Genomic DNA, 21608 nt, shown 5'->3' on the forward strand with positions numbered 1-21608 from the left:
TACAAAAATGACAGCAAAGTTTCCAACCATCAACTGAAAAGCAGCGGACCTGCTGTCAAAATTTCAGCTGTTCAGGCACAGAGATGAGCTATGTTTTGTTGACTTATCAATCACGGAATCAGAGAAGCAGGCGGTGAAAATATGCATTGCCATTGGCAATGACAGCTTACATCACTTCTGATCTCACCGAAGAAGAACAGAAGGATTCCTGGAAAATCTGGTCCACATGAGAGGATCAACTTCATGTCAAGCTCAATTTCTGGGTCCATCAGCTCAAGTTCTTGCCTTTTCAGCAGCAAACGACTGTGTCAATTGACCAGTTATTAGTCGATGTCGAGCTAAAGATCGTGAGTGTAGCTTCACAGAGGTTGAACTGGCAGACCATATCATCCACAACAATAGAGGCATACGAGAGGGATCTCTTAGAGAAGCCTAAGGGGTATATGGTGGATGTCTTGCTCAAAGACAGACTCAAATTTTTGACTATCATTGTGGGCCAACAGAGTTTGCGATCCCTAGGTGCATTGAGTAAAGTTTCCAGGTCCAGGAAACCGTGTAAAAGCTGGTGGCTCTTACATATGCCTTAAGGTTGCCCAGCATTTAACGACATCTGTAAGACATGCGGTGTCAGGGGTGTTGTGACGGTGCTTCTATATTTTTTTGTTAAGTATTTTTCTTTTGAGGGCTCATATTTTAGAATTATGGAATAGAATAGAATTATTATTTTATTTGGGAAAACTGAAAAGGATTCCATGGATGCTTTTTTCAGTGGAGTCATTGAAAGGACACTGAGAGGTTTTGTTGGAAAAGAACATTTACTGGAAGTCACTGTCTTCAGATAAATACCCAGCAGGGGCTTTTTGACTCGGGGAAGATGTTTACAGAGAAGTGATAGGTCAAGATTTAAAGGGATCAATAGGCTTGACTCTTGAGTTATTGTTTTTGGTTTTGCTTTGACAATGTGTTGGGGTATGAGCTGTTTTGAAGGCAAGTGAAGAAAACCAGCCAAGAGAGCGGTCACCATAGTCCCCTTTTCCATCTCTGAGAACTTCCTGAGAATCAAGTCTAAGAAATAAAGAAACTGATGCTGCATTTCTCCTGGAAAGCCTACCAAACTGATCTTCAACGTCACCTGAAAAGAGCTGTTCTAGAAAGATCCCAGTGACTTCCATCTACACATATTTGGGACGCCAAACCACAAAAGGACAACTGACATCTTTCCTTATCTGCTCTTTTTTTCTTCAAGAATTAGCAAGTATTTGGCCAATGTATTCTTTTTTTTGTGTTTTTTTGGTAACAGAGCTCTAAAGAGAAAATCTCTTTATTTTTCAGTGAACCTGTGTGTGCGTGTATATGTGTGTGTGTGTAAGGTAAAAGGGAACTTCTATATTTCGATCTGTGTGTTAACGCTTTGCTTCGTTACTGGTTAAGTCTTGTTTTATAATAAACTGATAATTTTGTTTATTAAAGAAACCTGGGTGTATGTTATTCTGGGATAAAAATAGAGTCTATGATTAACTATCGGTAACTGGGTAAACATTTAAATATATGTTATGACCTGTGGAGAAGTGGAACTGGAAAAAACAGTGCACTCCTCCTGCCTCAGTTGTAACGGGTCACTGGAAATGTCAGTGTCGGAAAGCCAAGCCAGATGCTACTGGTAAGAGTCCTGACAAAAGTCAGGCAGACCATAAGAAGGCTTGACGCCCTGGCAAGCTGAGCAGTCATCCTCCACATCATAACCAATACATCCATGAGGTTGCGGATGACGTCAACCCCAGCGATGATCATGGTGACAGTCCAAGTCCATGTAGGCGGGAGGAACAGTTGTTTCATGTTGCCAGTGTCATTAAATGCACTGATTCGATTACTCCACTGAAGGCACTTGCATCTATGTGTGTTCTATCCTGAAAAAGAAGGGCATGCATGTGCTCTAGGCAAGGGTGGACACAGGTGCCAGAACGCATACTTTACCTCTGCACATACTAAAGAACATCTATTTGTGTGAATGGTGAGCCATGGTGACGCCATCGAACACCCAACTGACCGCATACAATGGTTCATCAATTCCGTGTTTAGGGTCCATCAGGATTAATTGCAAATACAACCAATCAGAATGGAAATCCCAACTTTTTTACATCGTCCAAACAGCTAGACCGGCTATCGCAGGGCTACGGCATTCAGGGATTTAACTCTGGTAATGATACATGGCATTGGGCATAACCACAGGAGCAAACCAAGCATAGAGGACAAACAATTTGCTCTGTTGAGGATCTTACTCAAGAAATAGAATAGCTGAAGAAACATTTGAAACTGCTTGAGATAGAGGAGGAGTACCTGAAGAAATCAGAAGCAAAGCATGGGTTATACGAAAAGTTGGAGTGAGCAAAACAAGGTAAAAATGCTGGCTGATCAGATAGAGGAGATGAAATTGCAAATGGCAAGGAACAATCCTTAGAAAATGTTGAGACTGCACACCAGGAGTTTTGTATCAGATTTCTATAGGACAAAGCAAAATAAAGAAGTGTTGCAGCAGAACCACAGGTCCCGAAAGAGATGATTTACGAGGGTTCATCTCAACCAAGGTCACAGAGGGAGAAGATGAGAAACAGAGTCTTGTTGCTAGAGAATGACACAATGGAGAAAAGTTACAGATGTCCTCCCAGTTCCAGGGTGAGTCAAAAAGTTCAAAGGCCTTCTTCAAACCCCAGAACAACAGCCTCCAATGAAAAGAAACCAGAAAATAAGTCTTCTGTGCACGGCTATAGCTCTGTGCAGAAAGATCAGGATCTGCACTCAGAGAAGTTAAAGAAGCCCAGAGAACCTCCATCAGTGCTCAGTCGCTATCCTCCAGCAGCCAATGAGCCCAATGTAAAAAGACCTTGGATCACTCAGAGTAAATCAGATAAAGTATCCAGAGACTAGAGTGACTTGGAGCAATCATCAGCACTTCCTGAAAGACAGCAAACTCACAGCTAAATGAGAATATGATAGCTCAAGGTGAGGTTAACAATTCTGGTGAGGACTCATCGTTTACAGATACCATTGCTAGGCCTTTTGAATGGAACAATCCATGATACCAGATCGATGAAAGACTCTATCACAAACCGGACGAGATCGAAGATGAAGTTTCGGTAAGAGTCTACACATTCTTCTTCCTTCGAGGAATCCATGCAAATCTGTTTTGGATTCCAAGAACTGTTGCCCTGTTTCTAGGTCAGGCCATTTGATCAAACCACCTTTACATTATCATGACTGTTACAATCAGGTGAGGAGGGGTAAAATGGTTCTCATTTTTTCCCTCTCCTTATTTGACCAAAACAGATTTACTTTTTTTTGAAAAGGATATACTTGCCAATTCAGTGAGTGTGCAAGTGTTTACATGCTGTGATCAAAAAAAGAACAAATCGGACCAGTTTTCTTGAGTTTAACAAAGAAAGGAGTTAGCTTTATTGTACTTAAACCAATCTGAGTAAAATAATAAAATACTCTCTGACTTTTTCGCACGCACAAGCACACTCAAAGTTCACACGTGCATACGGAGTGAGGGAGGAGGATAGCTTGGTCAACTTAGAGTCCAGCAAGCAATTAGGAAGGCTAATTGTATGTTAGCCTTTATCGCAAGAGGATTTGAGTACAGGAGTAGTGAAGTCTTGCTTCAATTGTATAGAACTTTGGTTAGACTGCACTTGGAGTACTGTGTGCAGTTCTGGTCCCCTTACCTTAGGAAGTATATTATTGCCGTAGAGGGAGTGCAACGAAGGTTCACCAGACTTGTTCCCGGGATGGCAGGACTGTCCTATGAAGAGAGATTGGGGAAACTAGGCCTGTATTGTCTAGAGTTTTGAAGAATGAGAGGTGATCTCATTGAAAACTACAAAATACTTAAAGGGATATACAGATACAGGGTAGATGTAGTTAAGATGTTTTCTGTGGTTGGGGAGTCTAGAGTCAGGGGACACAATTTCAAAATAAGGGGGAAGCGACTTAGGACCAAGATGAGGAGAAATTTCTTTACTCAGAGGGTTGTGAATCTTTGGAATTCTCTACCCCAGAGGGCTATGGAAGTCAGTCATTGAGTATGTTTAAAGCAAATATTAATAGATTTCTAAATACCAATGACATAAAAAGTTCTGTGGATAATGTGGGGAAAAGGCATTGAAGTGGATGATCAGCCATGATCATATTAAATGGTGGAGCAGGCTCGATGGGCTGAATGACCTACTCCTGCTCCTATTTTCCTATGTTCTCTTGTTCAGAGGAATAAAAGGGGGTATACAGTCTGTGGAGGTTGGTAACTTAGTGGACTTCAGGCTGAATTTGGTGGTTGTGCGACTTTCCTTTGATGGTCCTGAGGCTTCCAATTTGAAGATGTGGATAGCTGATTTGGTGTTTCTCTTGGAGACAATAATCCAGCTGGTTTCCTTCAAGGAGTCACTGTCTGCAGCAAGGGTGTCCCTTGGTGGTCACAGTAAGCAAACAGGGATCAAAGCTTGCAAAGTGGGTTGGAGAGAGAGAGAAAGGAAGGAGGGACCCCACTTAGGCCTTCTCTCATCAGCGCCTGGCTGCTTGTCTCCTAACTGCAGAGAAAACAGAAGCTTAAGCACATGAAGGATGGGTCTGTCACATGACCGTCACCCAGTGATTCAAGCATGGTCGTTACTAGTGTATTCCTTCTTGCAACTTAATTAGTCCATGACTAGGAATCCCCTTCTCACAGCCGGGGTTCCATTGTTCAAGTGATTGGTTCGAATGGTTCATCTCTACTGGTTGAATACCTCAGGTGATTGCCTCGATGCCTTGCTAATGGGAACAGGATAGGTGGTTCACTCAGTTTCCCTAGGTCATTGTTCTTGAAGGGTCTTTTCAGACATGGTGTCTCCATCTCAATCTCAATGTACTGGAATGTGGAAGGTACAGTGATGCAAATTGAATTGGAATGTGGAAGGTACAATGATGCAAATTGGGGTAGCCATCTTTAACCGCAAGCATCAACTCACCTCTGATTTTCAAAATTCAGTTTGGGTTTCCAGCAATTAAAGATCATCATTCGACATAAAGCAGGTTTTTGTTACAGTGACTGATTAGCCTACATGTCCCTGTTACTGTTTTGAACCATGTATATTTATCGCCTATTACCGTTGTTCAATTGTATAGAGTTAACTTTTACCTATTTGAGGGGGATATGTTTTTATTTGGGAAAAAGCAGATGTTGTGGTAGACCTTTAAGAGGCGTAATCATGTTATAACGCACAGCAGTGTAAGAGCTGTGTTGTAACACACTATGTGACGTCTGGTGTGTGGGCAGTCTGAAGAAAATACCTGTACAGTGAAGACCTGTGACTGAATAGGATTAATGTAGGATTTAGTATAAATGAGTGGTTGATGGTCGGCACAGACTCGGTGGGCGGAAGCGCCTGTTTCAGTGCTGTATCTCTCTATGACTTTATGAAATTTATGGTCCCGCCAGTGTAATCGGCAGTGGGCAAAAACAATGGCGGCTCATTTAAATAGCTGGGGCGGACCGCTCACCCCGATGACGTGCCTTTGCGCCGGCACTGACGCCATTTTTAAAGGGCTTTAAGCCCTCCATTTCAATTTAAATATTTAAGGAGAGATTGATTTTATAAAACTTAAATAAATTGATGTTGACCCTCTCCCAACCCTCCAATAACCATAAAATTAATTACTTGCCCTCTCCCCCCTTCCCAAAACACTTACCTTGGCCACATGATATTCCACCCCGCTCCACCCCTCCCACACTGAGAAACTTTCCTGCTCCCTCCTCCCCACCAATATTCCACTTCTGTTGCTTGGACGGGGATCCGAAGGTATGGGAATGCTGGCCACCAGCATGAATATTGCACCGGGACCGACAGCAAGAGTGTGACGGTAATTAAATCATTTATTTACATTCATTTAAATATTTAAATTGGGCTCTCCCGGAGGCATTTTCCGGCCCCCCATGCCACAACCCCCGACGTAAAATTTGTCCCCTGTGCAGAACCCTCCTTAAATAAAGAACCCATGTTACTGTGTTACTGATCTCGTCTTGAGTGGTCAGTGTCTGTGTGTAGTATTCATTAACACAGGGATTTAAAAAAAACAACCACCATCTTCTCAGGCCAACTAGGATGGGTATGAATGGAGTCTTGTCATCATCACTCATGTCCTGAGAACAAATAAAAAATATGTTTATATTATGATCCTGTAGTTTTTTTCAGGAACAATGTGGTGTACCTTTAAGGCTGGCAAAGGAGTCGTACTGCTTTAAGGCAACAAGCTCCAGAGACTGTCAAAGAATGCATTCTCGTTGCACTGAAAGACAGCCACTCAGGACCAAAGACATGAGATACATTGTTGCCGATTGATGTTTGAAACTAGCTGAAAAACTATTTTTTGACAGAGAAACAGATCCGTGGAGGGATGGGATTGAATCAACAGTGTGTTTCTCCCACCACAATCAGAATCGTATATTTTGATTGGGGGCTTTGACTTGAGCGGTCAATTGTAACAATATGTATATGAAAAGTATCCAGTGTGAGCACCTAGCACAGTCCATCTCCTTGTGTATACTTGCGGGCTGAGCAAAGCTAACCCTGGCTAATAGATTGTGAAAGGCTGCCTAGCAAAGGAAACAGTAATGGTGAACAAATAAAAACAGAAAATGCTGGAAATACTCAGCAGGTCAGGCAGCATCCGTGGAGGGAGAAACAGAGTTAACGTTTCAGGCCACTGATGTATCAATGGAGGTTGTCAGATGGGAATTTTAGATGAATGAGAACATAAGAACATAAAAAATAGGAACAGGAGTAGGCCATTCAGCCCCTTAAGCCCGCCCCACCATTCAATAAGCTGATCTGTCCCAGGCCTCAACTCCTCTTTCAGGCCTGCTCCACATAGCACTCGACTCCCCGAGATTTCAAAAATCCATCTACCTCCTCCTTAAATACATTTAGTGATTCCAGAGATTCACCATTCTCTGAGAGAAGAAATTCCTTTGCATCTCAGTTTCAAATGTTTTGTTTAGTTTAGTTTAGAGATACAGCACTGAAGCAGGCCCTTCAGCCCACCGAGTCTGTGCCGACCATCAACCACCCATTTATACTAATCCTACACTAATCCCATATTCCTACCACATCCCCACCTGTCCCTATATTTCCCTACCACCTACCTATACGAGGGGCAATTTATAATGGCCAATTAACCTATCAACCTGCAAGTCTTTGGCATGTGGGAGGAAACCGGAGCACCCGGAGGAAACCCACGCAGACACAGGGAGAACTTGCAAACTCCACACAGGCAGTACCCAGAATTGAACCCAGGTCGCTGGAGCTGTGAGGCTGCGGTGCTAACCACTACTCCACTGTGTGACCTCTTATTCTGTAACTATTTCCCCTAATTCGAGATTCCCCCACCAGTGGAAACATATTTTCAATATCTACCCTGTCAAGCCCCCTTAGAATCTTATATGTTTCAATAAGATCACCTCTCATTCTTCTAAACTCCAATGAATAAAGGCCTAATCTGTTTAGCCGTTCTTGATAAGACAATGGATAGGCTAGGGTTGTTTTCCTTAGAGCAGAGAATGCTGAGGGGAGACCTGATAGAAGTATACAAAATAATGAAGGGATAGATAGGGTAGATAGGAAGGAACTTTTAGTTTTTCCCTTAGTGGAGGTTTCAATAACCAGGGTCATAGATTTAAGGTAAGGGGCAGGAGGTTTAGAGGGGATTGAAGAAAAAAAATTTCAGCCAGAGGATGGTTGGAATCTGGAACACACTTCCTGAAGGGGTGGTAGAGGCAGGAACCCTCACAACATTTAAGAAGTATTTAGATGAGCAGTTGAAACACCATAGCATACAAGGCTCCGGGCCAAGTGCTGGAAAATGGGATTACAACAGATAGGTGCATGATGGCCGGCACAGACATGATGGGCTGAAGGGCTTGTTTCTGTGCTGTATAACGCTATGACTCTATGACTCTAACCCCTTCATACCAGGAACCTTTTCTGAACTGTCTCCAATGCTAGTATATCCTTCCTTAAATACGGGGACCAAAACTGTATGCAGTACTCCAGGTGTGACCTCACCAACACCCTGTACAGTTGTAACAAGACTTCCCTATTTTTAAACTCTAACCCCCTAGCAATAAAGGCAAAAATTCCATTTGCCTTCCTAATTACTTGCTGCACCTGCATGCTAACTTTTCGTGTTTCATGCACAAGAACACCCAGATCCCTCTGTACTGCAGTATTTTGTAATCTTTCTCCATCTAAATAATAATCTGCCTTTTTATTCTTCCTACCAAAGTGGATAACCTCACAATTTCTCACATTGAACTCCATCTGACAAGTTTTTGCACAATCACTTAACTTATCTATATCCCTTTGCAGATTCTATGTGTCCTCATCACATTATGCCATCCCACCTATATTTGTATCATCAGCAAATTTGGATACACTACACTCTGTCCCTTCCTCCAAGTCATTAATATAGATAGTAAATAGTTGAGGCCCTAGGACCGATCCTTGTGGCACCCCACTAGTTATGGCTTTCCAACCTGAAAAAGACCCATTAATCCTGACTTTCTGCCTTCTGTGTATTAGCCAATCCTCAATCCATGCCAACACATTACCCCCAAAACCCTGAGCTCTTATTTAGCGCAATAACCTTTCATGTGGCAACTTATCAAACGCCTTCTGAAAATCCAAATACACTACATCTACTGGTTCCCCTTTATCCACTCTGCTTGTTATATTCTCAAAGAACTCTAACAAATTTGTCAAACATGATTTCCCTTTCATAAAACCATGTTGACTCTTTTTGATTGCATTATGTTTTTCTAAATGTCCTGCTATTTCTTCCTTAATAATGGACTTCAGCATTTTCCCAATGACTGATGTTAAGCTAACTGGTCTATAGTTTCCTGCTTTCTGTCTCCCTCCTTTCTTGAATAGGGATGTCACATTAGCGGTTTTCCAATCCGCTGGTACCCTACCAGAATCCAGTGAATTTTGGTATATTATGACCAATGCCTCCACTATCTCTGCAGCCACTTCTTTTAAAATCCTTGGAAGCAGGCCATCAGGTCCTGGCAACTTGTCTGCCTTTAGTCCCGCTAATTTGTCCAGCACCTTTTGCCTCGTGATAGAGATTGTTATGGGTTCCTCCCTCCCATTTACACCTTGCTCAGCTATTGTTAGTGGAATGTTTATAGTGTCCTCCACCATGAAGACCGATGCAAAATATTGGTTTAAATTAACCGCCATTTCCCTGTTCCCTGTTGTTAATTCCCCAGTCTCATCCTCTCAGGGTCCCACACTTACTTTGGCTACTCTCTTCCTTTTTATATACTCGTAGAAGCTCTTACTGTTTCTTTTTATATTTCTTGCCAATTTAATCTCATAATTAATTTTCTCCCTCCTTAGATTTTTAGTCATCTGCTGCTGGTTTCTAAAAAATTCCCAATCCTCTGGCCTACCGCTAGCTTTTGCCACTTTGTACGCCTTTGTTTTTGATTTGATACTCTCCTTAACTTCCTTTTGTTATCCACAGGTGGTTCATCATTTTCAATGAGTCCTTCCTTTTGTCCAGAATAAATGTTTGCTGAGTGTCATGAAATATCTGCTTAAACGTCTGCCACAGCTCATCTTCTGGCTTTCCCTTTAGTCTATTTTTCCCAGCCCGCTTTCGGCAACTCTTTTCTTCATACCTCTGTAATTGCCTTTGTTTAAATTGAAGACACTGGTTTGAGACCCGAGTTGCTCACCCTCAAACTGAATTTGAAATTCTACCATGTTATGATCGCTTTCCCCTGGAGGATCCTTATCTACGAGATTACTTATTAATCCTATCTCATTACACATTACCAAATCTAAAATAGCCTGTTCCCGGGTAGGTTCTGCAACATACTGTTCTAAGAAACAATCCCTGATGTAATCTACAAATTCGTCTTCAATGCTACCCTTGTCAATTTGATTTGTCCAGTCTATATGCAGATTAAAATTACCCATGATAATTGCAGTGCCCTTCTTACATGCCTCCATTATTTCCTGATCAATATTTTGTCCTACAGAGAGACAACTCTTCGGGGGCCTATAGACCACTCCCACCTGTGATTTCTTTCCCCTTGCTATTCCTTATTTCCACCCAAGCTGATTCTACATCACGATCTATTACACCTATATCATTACTCACAACTGCATTGATCCCTTCCTTTAATAATAAAGCTACCCCACCTCCATTTCCTTTCTGCCTATTCTTCCGGACATTTTGTGGGAATGTCATTTCTCCCAGACAACTTATTTTACACAATAGGTCCCCACCAAACAATTGGGATATTTTCAATAACGTGTTATGGTGAGACAAATTTTATAGATTTCTGATAGGAGGAACAATATGTTTTTCAATTTAATAATTTATCAGCCTTTCATAATATATAACTTACTGTTATATTCTCCGTATTTCATTTTTAATGAATATGTAGAACAGGGGTTGTAACTCAGTGGGACTCTTTAAAATGTAGGGAACATATAAGCTTCAAAGTTTGGTGCATCATTGTTGTTGGTTGAAAGAGCAGAGTTAGAATAAATGAGAGCAACGTATGGCCAATGGAAGCCCAGTCATTGCTTGGGAGAAGCGACGTTAGGACTGTACAAAGTGAAATTGGGACAGATTGGATGGAGTTTTGAAGCCACCATTTCACTTCAATGCCTAAAAATTGAAAAAAAAAGGTTCTGTACTTAGGAATTGTAATGTTCCCAGGTATCTGCCCATTTTTCATTTGGGATGTGACTTAAGCCATGGATTATAGAGCAGATTTACAAGCCAAGTACATGTGTTTTCACACATGAACAAGGAAAAAGGAGTAGATGAGAGTATTATAACAGTTGCAAAATGAAATTCTAATATTCATTTGCATGTTAATATTTTGGTATTATAGGATTTATTTTCCCCTATTGTGCTAATGATTTCTGGAGCATTTCAAAGTGATTGGTCATTCACCTTTCTCCAAAAGATTATAAACATTGTAAAAGGGATTTTGGGATTGGCAAAATAAGATCTGATTTATAACAGGAATTATTCACATGAATAACAAACCAATCAAGTGTTTGAGTAGCAAAATCAAAACAATGTTCTGGAGAGGTCTCGATTTGGAGACGTTCAGTTGTTTAGCCCAAACTGAAAAATGTTTAAGTTGTGATTTTCCAGTTTGATTTTTAAATTCAAGATGCCTCTCTGCCCCTATGCCTAGAAGGAAAGAGAGGCAAAATGCACCTTTACAGATGTATTTCCTGTCCTCCTAACTATTATGCCTTTCACCACCTTCATATGTTTTCTGGGGGAGGGAAGGGAGGCGAGGTATGCATTTGATTCCCATCATTTCAGTGAGTGACTGATATCTCTGTCCAGTGCTGGGCATACATCTGTACTCCCTGATGCTATAGGATGAGGGTTAGTAAGTATTTGATTCTTAGATAAAAAAAAACAAAAGCAATACACAGTTAATCAGTCAGCATCTGTATGGTTTTAAAAATTGACAGATAATTGGGAGGGGGGAGGGGGGGGGTGAGGTTAAACATCCATCATATGTCTTTTCTCTTTGCAGATTCTGAGTAACCTGCTGTATATTTCCAGCATTTCCTGTTTGTTTCAGATTTTATGCATTTGTAGTTTCATTTTAATTTATTATTATTAGTTTAATTCTTTCCTGATTAATCAGCGGGCTGGGCATGTATCTGATACCTAAGGGAATAGAAAGTGTTCTGATCGAGCGTTGTCCACAATTTTAATTGACTTATGAAATCTAACTTTTCCATTCAAAGCTAAAATGAAAATTTTAATCGGTTTTACTCAAGAATGCTTTTTATTCTAAATTTGCAGATGAAAGAGAAGATGTTCAAAAGAAAACATTCACAAAATGGATAAATGCACAGTTTGCCAAGGTAAGAGGAAACCATAGTGATTTCGGAATTAGATTGAAGCAAAGACAAGTGCCTGTGTGCTGAGTCTTTTATTAAATCTTGAAGGCTTTGAAATGTAAGAGGTAGTTCAGAAGCAAAATATATATATTTCTCCATTGTATCAGCTAATCTGACTCTCCTAATGTACAACATTACAAACTTATCTCAACAGGAATTTCAAGAGGGAAGGACATTTTTAGGACCCCCATTTGTTCATTAACTTGTTTGCAAACAGGCCATGATTTGGTTCCATGTCTTTTTCTCTTATGACATAGAATCATCTAACAAACAAAAGATTCTGTAGGTTCACATATGTAAATATTTAATTTCATGATCTCTAATCCGGAGAATTTACTTACATCTCAAAACTAAGATTATATTATTTTCACTGCTGCTACCTATATCTCTTTGGCTATAAAAACATTTTTTTTCTATTCATTTTATCCTTGCCAAAGTTAAGATTGTCTATGCTGGGTAATGGAACATTTTATTTTCTTTTATTTTCCAAATTTTTGGCATCAAGCACTTTCAGGAAATACAAGGCACAATGAACTATAAAGTAAAGCTCCTTCAACTCTGTCTTCATAGCAGTGCTTAACTCAAGAGGGACACCCCTTGCTGCACCTATGTGATTTTTATTCCCACCCTTACAAACATATCATGGCTTTTGAATAAGATTGCAATTTGTTGCCAGATTATCAGCAATTTTGAACTGTAGAATTGTGCGCAGCTGGTTTGGGTTCAGATTACCCAAACTCATTTCATATTGGACCATTACATCTTTGAAACAGCAGGAGATTTAATACATTAAGATGGGCTGGATTTGAACCTAAATACTGGAGAAAAAAATGAATATTTTAAACCACCCCTTGGGGAAATTTCTTAGTTTATTTTAAAAATGAGTATCATCCCAATAACTTGTGCAGCTGGAGGTATAAACCAACTCAGTAGTGGATGCTTAAAATAGCATCATTTGAGCACAATGCTTGTCTGTAATTTTTAACTTCAGTGCTCACTTAAGGGATTTTCAATATTGTGGCCAGGCTCCTCTGAAGAATGAAGAAAGTTGCCACCTTTTTAAAAAAAATAATCAGTGGGAGTATTAAATTGCCCTTGACCCTTCCAAATTAGACCCCATTTTAATCAAGTAGCAAAAGAAAAGATACATGCATTTGTTGATGGTGCTCAGACAAATAAGGGATCTGTGACTATCTTGGGAAAACATTGCAAACTATTGAATATTGCGAAAGAAAGAAAAAATGAGATTTGTATGCAGCTTGGGGAGGTTTGCAGTCCTTAACAGTGTTGTAATATTAAGGGACAAAGTAGATTGGGATAAGACAACTGTCTGTGGTCAAAATGGGAAGGGGATTCCAGACTGCATCCAGATCTGGATCCTCAATTATGTATGTCCACTGTGGAAAGAAGCAGTGTGATTTTGGCTAATTAAGCAAAGAAATTAAGTGATCTAAGGTTGGAGGCCATTTGGGAAATAGTGACCATAACCTAATTAGGCTCACACTGAAAATAGATAAAGAGAAAGATGAGTTGAATGTCGTAAAGGCATTGGCCTGAAAACGATCTACGTTGGGATGGAACTAGACTATGTTCAGTGGGTATTGGTTTGAAAGTGGCAAGATGCCACACACAATGAACTGACAGTGGGAATTATTTAAATGTGAGATGAATAAGATACAGGTGAAATAACTTCCATGCAGGAGAAAAGAGGGTGTGTTAAAACCTGAGGTTCCTTGGATAACTAGACAGGTTAGAACATAACTGCAGTTTAAAATGAAGCATATGGTAAATATAGGGGGAGTCAGGAGAAGTAAATATAAGAAATAAAGAACATATAGAAAAGAAGTGGCTGTAAATTAGGAGGGTTAAGTGGAAGTTACACTGGCAGTCACCAGAAATGAAACAGCAAGGGATTTTGTAAAGCACATAACTGAAAGGACAGGCTAAAGAAAGGCTGAAACAACTTAGAGATAAAGGGTTCATTAAACAGTTGCAGAGATACTTGAGTATTTTGCTTCAGTTTTTTAAAAAGAGGAAAGCGCAGGTGGAAATTTAGGCATAATTGAGGATGATGTGGAATAGCTGTTATTGGGGCGAAATATTCAAAAGGTAAATATTCAAAATACAGGAAATGTGGCTGATTGTGTGCATTTATTTGGATTTTCAAAAGGCTTTTGATAAGATATCATGTGAAAAGGCGTGTTGTAAAAATGAAAGAATATAGTATTCAAAGGAAATCTGGCTAGATGGACATAGAGATGATTAGATGACAAAAAAATGAAGACTTAAGGAAAGTGGACATTTTGGATTGATGTTATGTGGGTGGGGATGGGCACAAGGAACCTAGGCTGAAATGACTTTTTTTCTGTTTTCCGCTTGCATAAATAATTTGGACATAGACACAAGGGGAATACTAGTGAAGATGGTAGATGATACCAGATTACAGCCGTGGCCAAGTGTGAGGAAAATTACAGGAGCTAATAGACATATCAGTGGGATGGGCAGGTATATTTAGAATAGGTGGATCGTTTTTCAGCTGGCACAGACACGATGGGCCAAGTGGCCTCTTTCTGTGCTGTAAACTTTCTATGATCCTAATTAAATGCAGAGACATATTATTATGTTCACGTGAGGAGGGGTTGAAGGGCTTCCCTCTTTTCCCTCTTGTTGTTTGACCATATCAGTTTAAATTTTTTTTTTAAAGTGGATGTACTGGCCGATTCAGTAGGTGTTCGATTACTTACTTGCTATGATCATAACAAGAACCAATCAGACAGGTTTTCTTGAGTTCACAAAGGAAGAGATTAACTTTATTCTCCCTAAACCGAACTAATGAAATAATAAACAATGTGCCAACTTTCACTCACACACACCCACTGGAGGTTTACACACACACAATTAGGTTACAGGGTGGGGAAAGGTAGATTGGTTGAGTTAGAGTCCTTAGAAAAAATGGGTAACAGTCTGTGACATTTGGTGATTTGGCTGGCTTCTAGCTGTATTTGTTAGTCATGAGGCTTTTGAAGAGGTAGATGATTTGGTTCGGTTGGTCTCTCTTGGGGACAGTGATGTGGATGATTTCCTGCAACGGGGTTATTGATTCTAGCCGGAGTATGTAAAGGTGGTCAGTCAACAAGCAGGATTTGAAAGCTTTCAAGCTGGAATGGAGAGAGAGAGAGGGAGACCCCCACTTAGCATCTGCACATGTCAAAGTCCAAAGGCTTTTCCTTTCTCTGCTGCAGAAAGACGCGAGCTTAAAACCACACATGGGGAGGGGCTTGTCACATGACAATCACTCAGTCATTCAAACATAGCAGTTAGCAGTATTTCTCTCTTGCTAAAAAGAAAGTGAACAGTTCCCTTAAACTTCCTGGATCCTGGTTCTTGCTGGGGAATTAGCAGACATTTTGTCTCTCTCGTCACAGACCTTGCAATGTAGGGTACAGTGTAGCAAACGAGGTAGCTATCTTAAATTGCCAGCAAAGTCATCCTTTTACCTTGTCTTTTTAAAAATGTCTTTGAAAAAAAAAATCATATCTCCAGGTCAGTGGATTAAAGAAAATTATCATGCAACAAAGCACGTTGGTGTAACACATATAAGGACTTGTACTTTGGACAGAAAAAGAACATTTTGTTGAGAAAACAGAACAAGAAAGGATTATATTAATATGTGATGCAGGTTGAGAAATAAACTGCTTTAAGGAAAAAATTGACAACTTTAAGAATACTTTCCCTTTTGAAGTTCGGATTGTTGGTGATGCCCAATTGTAAATTGAATATCAAAATAACAAAGCTGATTCAATGTGATGATACCACAGGCTTACTTATTCTTTTCCTAAAATTAGAATAAAATATTTTAGAAGCTAGCTAGTGTAGATAACTCAAGCTGGATTTAAAAAAAAAATTGAGACCTGTGTAGTTCTTCAGGATCCCAGCAGAGCAAGTTGTAGTGAGGTCCATTCTGCCACCAGTGTGATAGCGCAGCAAACTCCAAGGTGATGACAAAACACACTATAGGACTCCTGAAAATGTGCTTCAGATGCTTCTAGGTTCGGTGGGCTTTGCAGTGTAGTCCTGTGCATGTGTCTGGGAGAGTGATGGTGTATTGTGTTCCCCAAAACATCGCTATGGACAGAGGTATCTTCATGCAGGATCCAGCCACAACAAGAACGACAACATCAACATGCATTTATATAGTGTCTTTAAGGTAGTAAAACATCTCTAAGCTCTTCTACGGTGCGTTACTGAAGAAAATTTGACATTCATCCACATCAGGAAATATTAGGACGGGCAAGGGTAGGTTTTAAGGAATGTCTGAAGGGAGGAGAGAGAGAGGTAGAGAGGCAGAAAGGTTTAGGGAGGTAATTCCAGAGCTTAGAGCCTAGGCAACCGATGCACGGCCACTAATGATGGAGCCATTAAAAACAGAGATGTGCAAAATGCCATTATTAGAGGAGTGCAGAGATCTCGGATGACTGTAGGGTTGGAACAGCTAATGTAAATAGGAAGGGTTGAGACTTCAAATCTAGGATGAAACTGGACCTAGAGCCAATTTAGGTTGAGCACAGGGTAATGGGTGAATGGGACTTGGTGTGTTGGGATACAGGCAGCTGAATTTTGGATGAGCTCACGTTTAGATAGTGTGGAAGATGGGAGGCTGCCAGAAAAGCATTGAAATAGTTTTAGGGTAACAAAGGCATGGATGAGGGTTTCATCAGCAGATGAGCTGAGGTAGGGGAGGAATCAGGCGAGGTTATGGTGGTGGAAGTAGGTCATCTTGATGATGGAATGAATATGTGGTCGGAAGCTTATTTCGGGGTCAAATACAACACCAAGGCTGTGAATAGTCTGGTTCAGTCTCAGACAGTTGCCAGGGAGAGGGATAGAGTAGATGGTTAGGGATTGAGATTTGTGGTGGGGACTATAGACAATGGCTTTGGCTTTACCAATATTTAGTTGGAGAAAATTTTTGTTCATCCATTACGGCACTTTAGATAAGCAATTTGACAAATCAGAGACAGTGGAGGGGTCAGGAGAGGTGGTGCTGAGGTAGAGCTGGGTGTCATCAGCGTACATGTGGAAACTAATGTTGTGAGGGGCAGCATATAGATGAAAAATAGAAAAGAACCACAATTAGATCCTTGGGGGTTCTCTGGCTATGATTGGATAGATAAGAATGGAACCAGGCCAATGCTGTCCCACCAAACTGGATGAGGGAGGAGGCCTATGTGGTAACAGTGTCATAGGTTGCAGACAGGTCAAGAAGAATGAAGAGGGATAGTTTTCCACGGTCAGTTACATAGGATGCCATTGAAGGGGGATGGTAGTATAGTGATAATGTTATTGGACTGGTAATCCAAATGCCTGGACTAATGCTTTGGAGACATGAGTTCAAATCCCACCATGGCAGCTGGGGGAATTTAAATTCAATTAATAAATCTGGAATAAAAAGCTAGTCTCAGTAATGATCATGAAACCACCAGATTGTTGTAAAAACCCATCTGGTTCACTAATGTCCGTCACCCGTTCTTACCTGGTCTGGCCTACATGTGACTCCAGACACATAACAATGCAGTTCACTCTTAACTGCCCTCTGAAATGGCCTAGCAAGCCAATCTGTTGTATCAACTGCTCCAGAAAAGTCTAATAGGAATGACACTGGATGGTCCACCCAGCATCGACCTAGGCACTGGAAAGGACAATGGCACACCCTGCCCAGAGGAAGGGAATAGAGGGATATGGGCCCCGCAAGTGCAGAAAGTGTTAGTTTAGGCAGGCATCAAGATCGGCGCAGGCTTGGAGGGCCGAATGGCCTGTTCCTGTGCTGTACTGTTCTTTGTTCTTGTTCTTGTTCTTTGACTTGTACCAACATTAGGAGAGCTGTCCCACAGACTAGTCAAGCAACAGCCTGACATAGTCACACTCCCAGACTCCTCTATCACCACCAATACTGCAGAAAGCATAGAGGAGTACAAAAAGTGTAGGGTGAAATGATAAAGGAAATTAGGAAAGCAAAGAGACAGTATGAAAAAATATTGGCAAGTAAAATCAAGGAAAACCCATTTTTTAAAATATAAATACAAAAAGAGCAAGAGGATAACTAAAGAAAGAGTGGGGCCTTTTAGGGACCATAAGGGTAACCTATGAGTGGAGCTGGAGGACATTAGTATGGTTCTGATTGAATACTTTGTGTCTGTTTTCATAAAAGAGAGGGACGATACAGATATTGCAATCAGGAAAGAGGAGTGTGAAATATTAGATGAAATTAACATAGAGGAAGTATTATGAGGTTTAACATCTTTGAAAGTGGATAAATCCCCAGGCCCGGACAAAGTGTATCTGAGGTTGTTATGGGAAGCAAGACAATAAATAATGGAGGCTCTGACCATCATACCATCAGTTTCCAATCCTGTCTGGCTATAGGTGTGGTGCCAGAGGATTGGAGGACAGCTAACTGTTATGGACAGAATTGAGAGAGAACTGAAACCCCAGTTCTTTTCCTTTTACTGTCCGTAATCAGTGTGTTTTTGACAAAGAAGGTGTGTGTGTTTCTTAACCCCTGAGTGTATGTCCAATTTGAATAACCAGCAGCACGCTTTTCATGGGGTTTAAATAAAGAAAATTATTTTTATTCACACGTTCGTCCCGAAAGTCTAACGCCATGTCACGTCTCTCTCTCTCTCTCACACACACACACACACACACACACACACACACACACACACACACACACACACACACACACACACACACACTCTCTCTCTCTCTCTCTCTCTCTCTCTCTCTCTCTCTCTCTCTCTCTCTCTCTCTCTCTCTCTCTCTCTCTCTCTCTCTCTCTCTCTCTCTCTCTTTCTCTCTCTCTCGAGAAAGAAAGCCATTAAAGATGAATGGTGGGTCAGAAGATTGGGCAAAATATAAAAAGCAGCAAAGAATGACTAAAAGGTTAATAAGGAGGGAGAAATTAGAGTACACGAGAAAGCCAGCCAGAAATATAAAGACAGATAGAAAGAGTTTCTACAGGTATTTAAAAAGGAAAAGAGTAAGTAAAGTGAGCGTTGGTTCTCTGGAGAGTGAGTCTTGGGGAATTAATAATGGAAAATAAGGAGATGGTAGATGAATTGAACAGTTATTTTGCATCTGTCTTCATTGTAGAGGATACAAATAACATCCCAGAAATAACTGTGAATCAGGAGGTGAAAGGGAGGGAGGAACTGAAAACAATTACAATCACCAAGGAAGGGGTACTGAAAAAAATTATTAGAACTAAAAGCTGACAAATACCCAAGTCCTAGGGTCTTAAAAGAAGTGGTGGTTGAGATAGATAGGTTTTAATTTTCCAAAAATCACTATATTCTGAAAAGGTCCCATCAGATTGGAAAATAGTGAATGTGACTACTCTGCTCAGGAAAGGAGGGAGACAGAAAGCAAGAAATTACAGACCAGTTAGCTTAATATCTGTCAGAGGGAAAATGCTGGAATCTATTATAAAGGGCACTTAAAAAATCTCAACGTAATCAGGCAGAGTCAACATGGTTTTATGAAAGGGAAATCATGTTTGACTAATTCATTGGAGTTCTTTGAGGAAGTAACAAACAATGTGGATAATAGGGAAACCTGTGGATGTGTTATACTTAGATTTCCAGAAGCCATTTGACAAGGTGCCACATCTAAAGTTACTAAGGAAAATAAGAGCTCATGCATTGGGGGTAACATATTAGCATGGATAGAGGATTGGTTAGATAACAGGCAACATAAAGTATGCATAAATGGGTCATTTTCTGGTTGGCAAAATGTGTCGAATGGAGTGCCACAGGGATCAATGCTGGGACATCAACTATTTACAATTTATATCAATGGCTAAGCTGAAGGGATGGAATGTATGGTAGCTAAATTTGCTGATGACACAAAGATAGGTAGGAAAGTAAGTTGTGAGGAGGACATAAGGGGCTGACTTTTACCAGTCCCTCGACGCCGTGGGTCCAGCGCGGGGGCCGGTAAAATTCTGCGGGGAGAGGCCTGCCTCGGCCCGCGATGTCGTGGAGGGCGAGCCGCATATTAACGGCGGCGGGGGGACCTCGGTGCGGCCCCCCCCCACCAACTGCCTGCCGGCAGGCCCTTCATCAGCATATGCAAAGTAACATTAATCATATGTAAATAAATTTACCTGCAGGCGGTGACTGTCCCATGCCGATATTACGGCCACTGTTCATGCTTCCTGCGCCTTCGGAACTCCACATGGAGTTCCGAGGCGAGAACCTGGTGGCGAGGGGGGAGGAATAAAATTTTCAGGACGGGAGGGGTTGGGAGCGGGGATAACAAATGTTATTGGTTGTGTGAATGGTGGGAAGGGGTTCGAGGCCAAATGTTAGAAGGTTTGGGGGGTAGTTCGGGAAGGGAATAAAGTTTTTTTCTGACATTAAGTGCCAATTAAATGACTGTTGGTGGGGGGGGGGGGATGTTGGGGAAGGGCCTCCATCACAATTTTTTATTTAATAAAATTTTACAATGCTACAACTTTAAATATTAAAATTGCACTGAAGGGCTTAAAGCCTTTTAAAAATGGCGGCGGTGCCTGCATGGTGGGACGTCATTGGGGGGGACCGTTCTGCACCCTCTATTTAAATGAGCCCCCATGCATAATAACGCAGTGGCTGAACGCAGGCACGCTGCTGAGTTTAAAGGGTGCCGCTGTGGAGCGTGGCCCCCGAATAAAATTCAGTCCAAAGAGTCTGTAAAGGGATATAAAAGGTTAAATGAGTGAGAAAAAAATGGCAAATGGAGTTTAATGTGGGAAAATGTGAATTTATCCATTTTGGCAGGAAGAATAGTAAAGCAGCATAATATTAAATGGAGAGAGCTTGCAGAACTCTGAGATACAGAGGGATCAGGGTGTCCTGGTACACGAACCACAAAAGATTGGTATGCAGATAGAGCAAGTGACTAGGAAGGCAAATGGAATGTTGTCGTTTATTGCAAAGGGAATGGAATATAAAAGTAGGGAAGTTTTGCTACAGTTATATAAGGTATTGGTGAGACCACATCTGAAGTACCGTGTACAGTTTTGGTCTCCTTATTTAAGAAAGGATATAAAAGTGTTCGAGGCAGTTCAGAGGAGGTTCACTCAACTGATACCTGGGATGGGGGATTATCTTATGAGGAAAGGTTGGACAGGTTGGGCATGTATCCACTGGAGTTTAGAAGAATGAGAGGTGATGTTATTGAAACATATAAGATCATGAGGGGAGTTGACAGGGTGGATGCTGAAAGGATGTTTCCCCTTGTGGGAGAGACTAGAACTAGAGGACACTGTTTGAAAATAAGGGGTCACCCATTTAAGATGGAGATGAGGAGAATTTTCTTTCTCTGAGGGTTGTGATTCTGTGGAACTCACTTACCCAGAGAGTGGTGGAGGCAGGGTCATTGGATATTTTTAAGGTAGAGGTAGATAAATTCTTGACCAACAAGGGAATCAAAGGGTATCGGGGGCAGGCAAGAAAGTAGAGTTGAGGCCACAATCAGATCAGCCATGATCTTATTAAATGGCGGAGCAGACTCGAAGGAGTCGAATGGCCTACTCCTGCTTCTAATTTGTATGTTTGTATGTTCGTAAAAGGATAGTGCACT

At 41.0% G+C, this 21608-nt stretch overlaps 1 protein-coding gene across 5 annotated transcripts in view; it reads left to right on the forward strand.

Annotated features, from left to right (window-relative positions):
* The window catches only part of dmd (dystrophin), a 1950296-nt gene that overhangs the window by 157883 nt on the left and 1770805 nt on the right, over positions 1-21608 (forward strand). For all 5 annotated transcript variants that reach the window (XM_068040560.1, XM_068040554.1, XM_068040555.1 and 2 more), the window contains exon 2: positions 11887-11948. In XM_068040560.1, the coding sequence (XP_067896661.1) occupies positions 11887-11948 (62 nt within the window). The remainder of the gene's footprint in view (positions 1-11886; positions 11949-21608) is intronic.

This window comes from Heterodontus francisci, chromosome 10, assembly GCF_036365525.1.
Source record: "Heterodontus francisci isolate sHetFra1 chromosome 10, sHetFra1.hap1, whole genome shotgun sequence".
Taxonomy (NCBI): Eukaryota; Metazoa; Chordata; class Chondrichthyes; order Heterodontiformes; family Heterodontidae; genus Heterodontus; species Heterodontus francisci.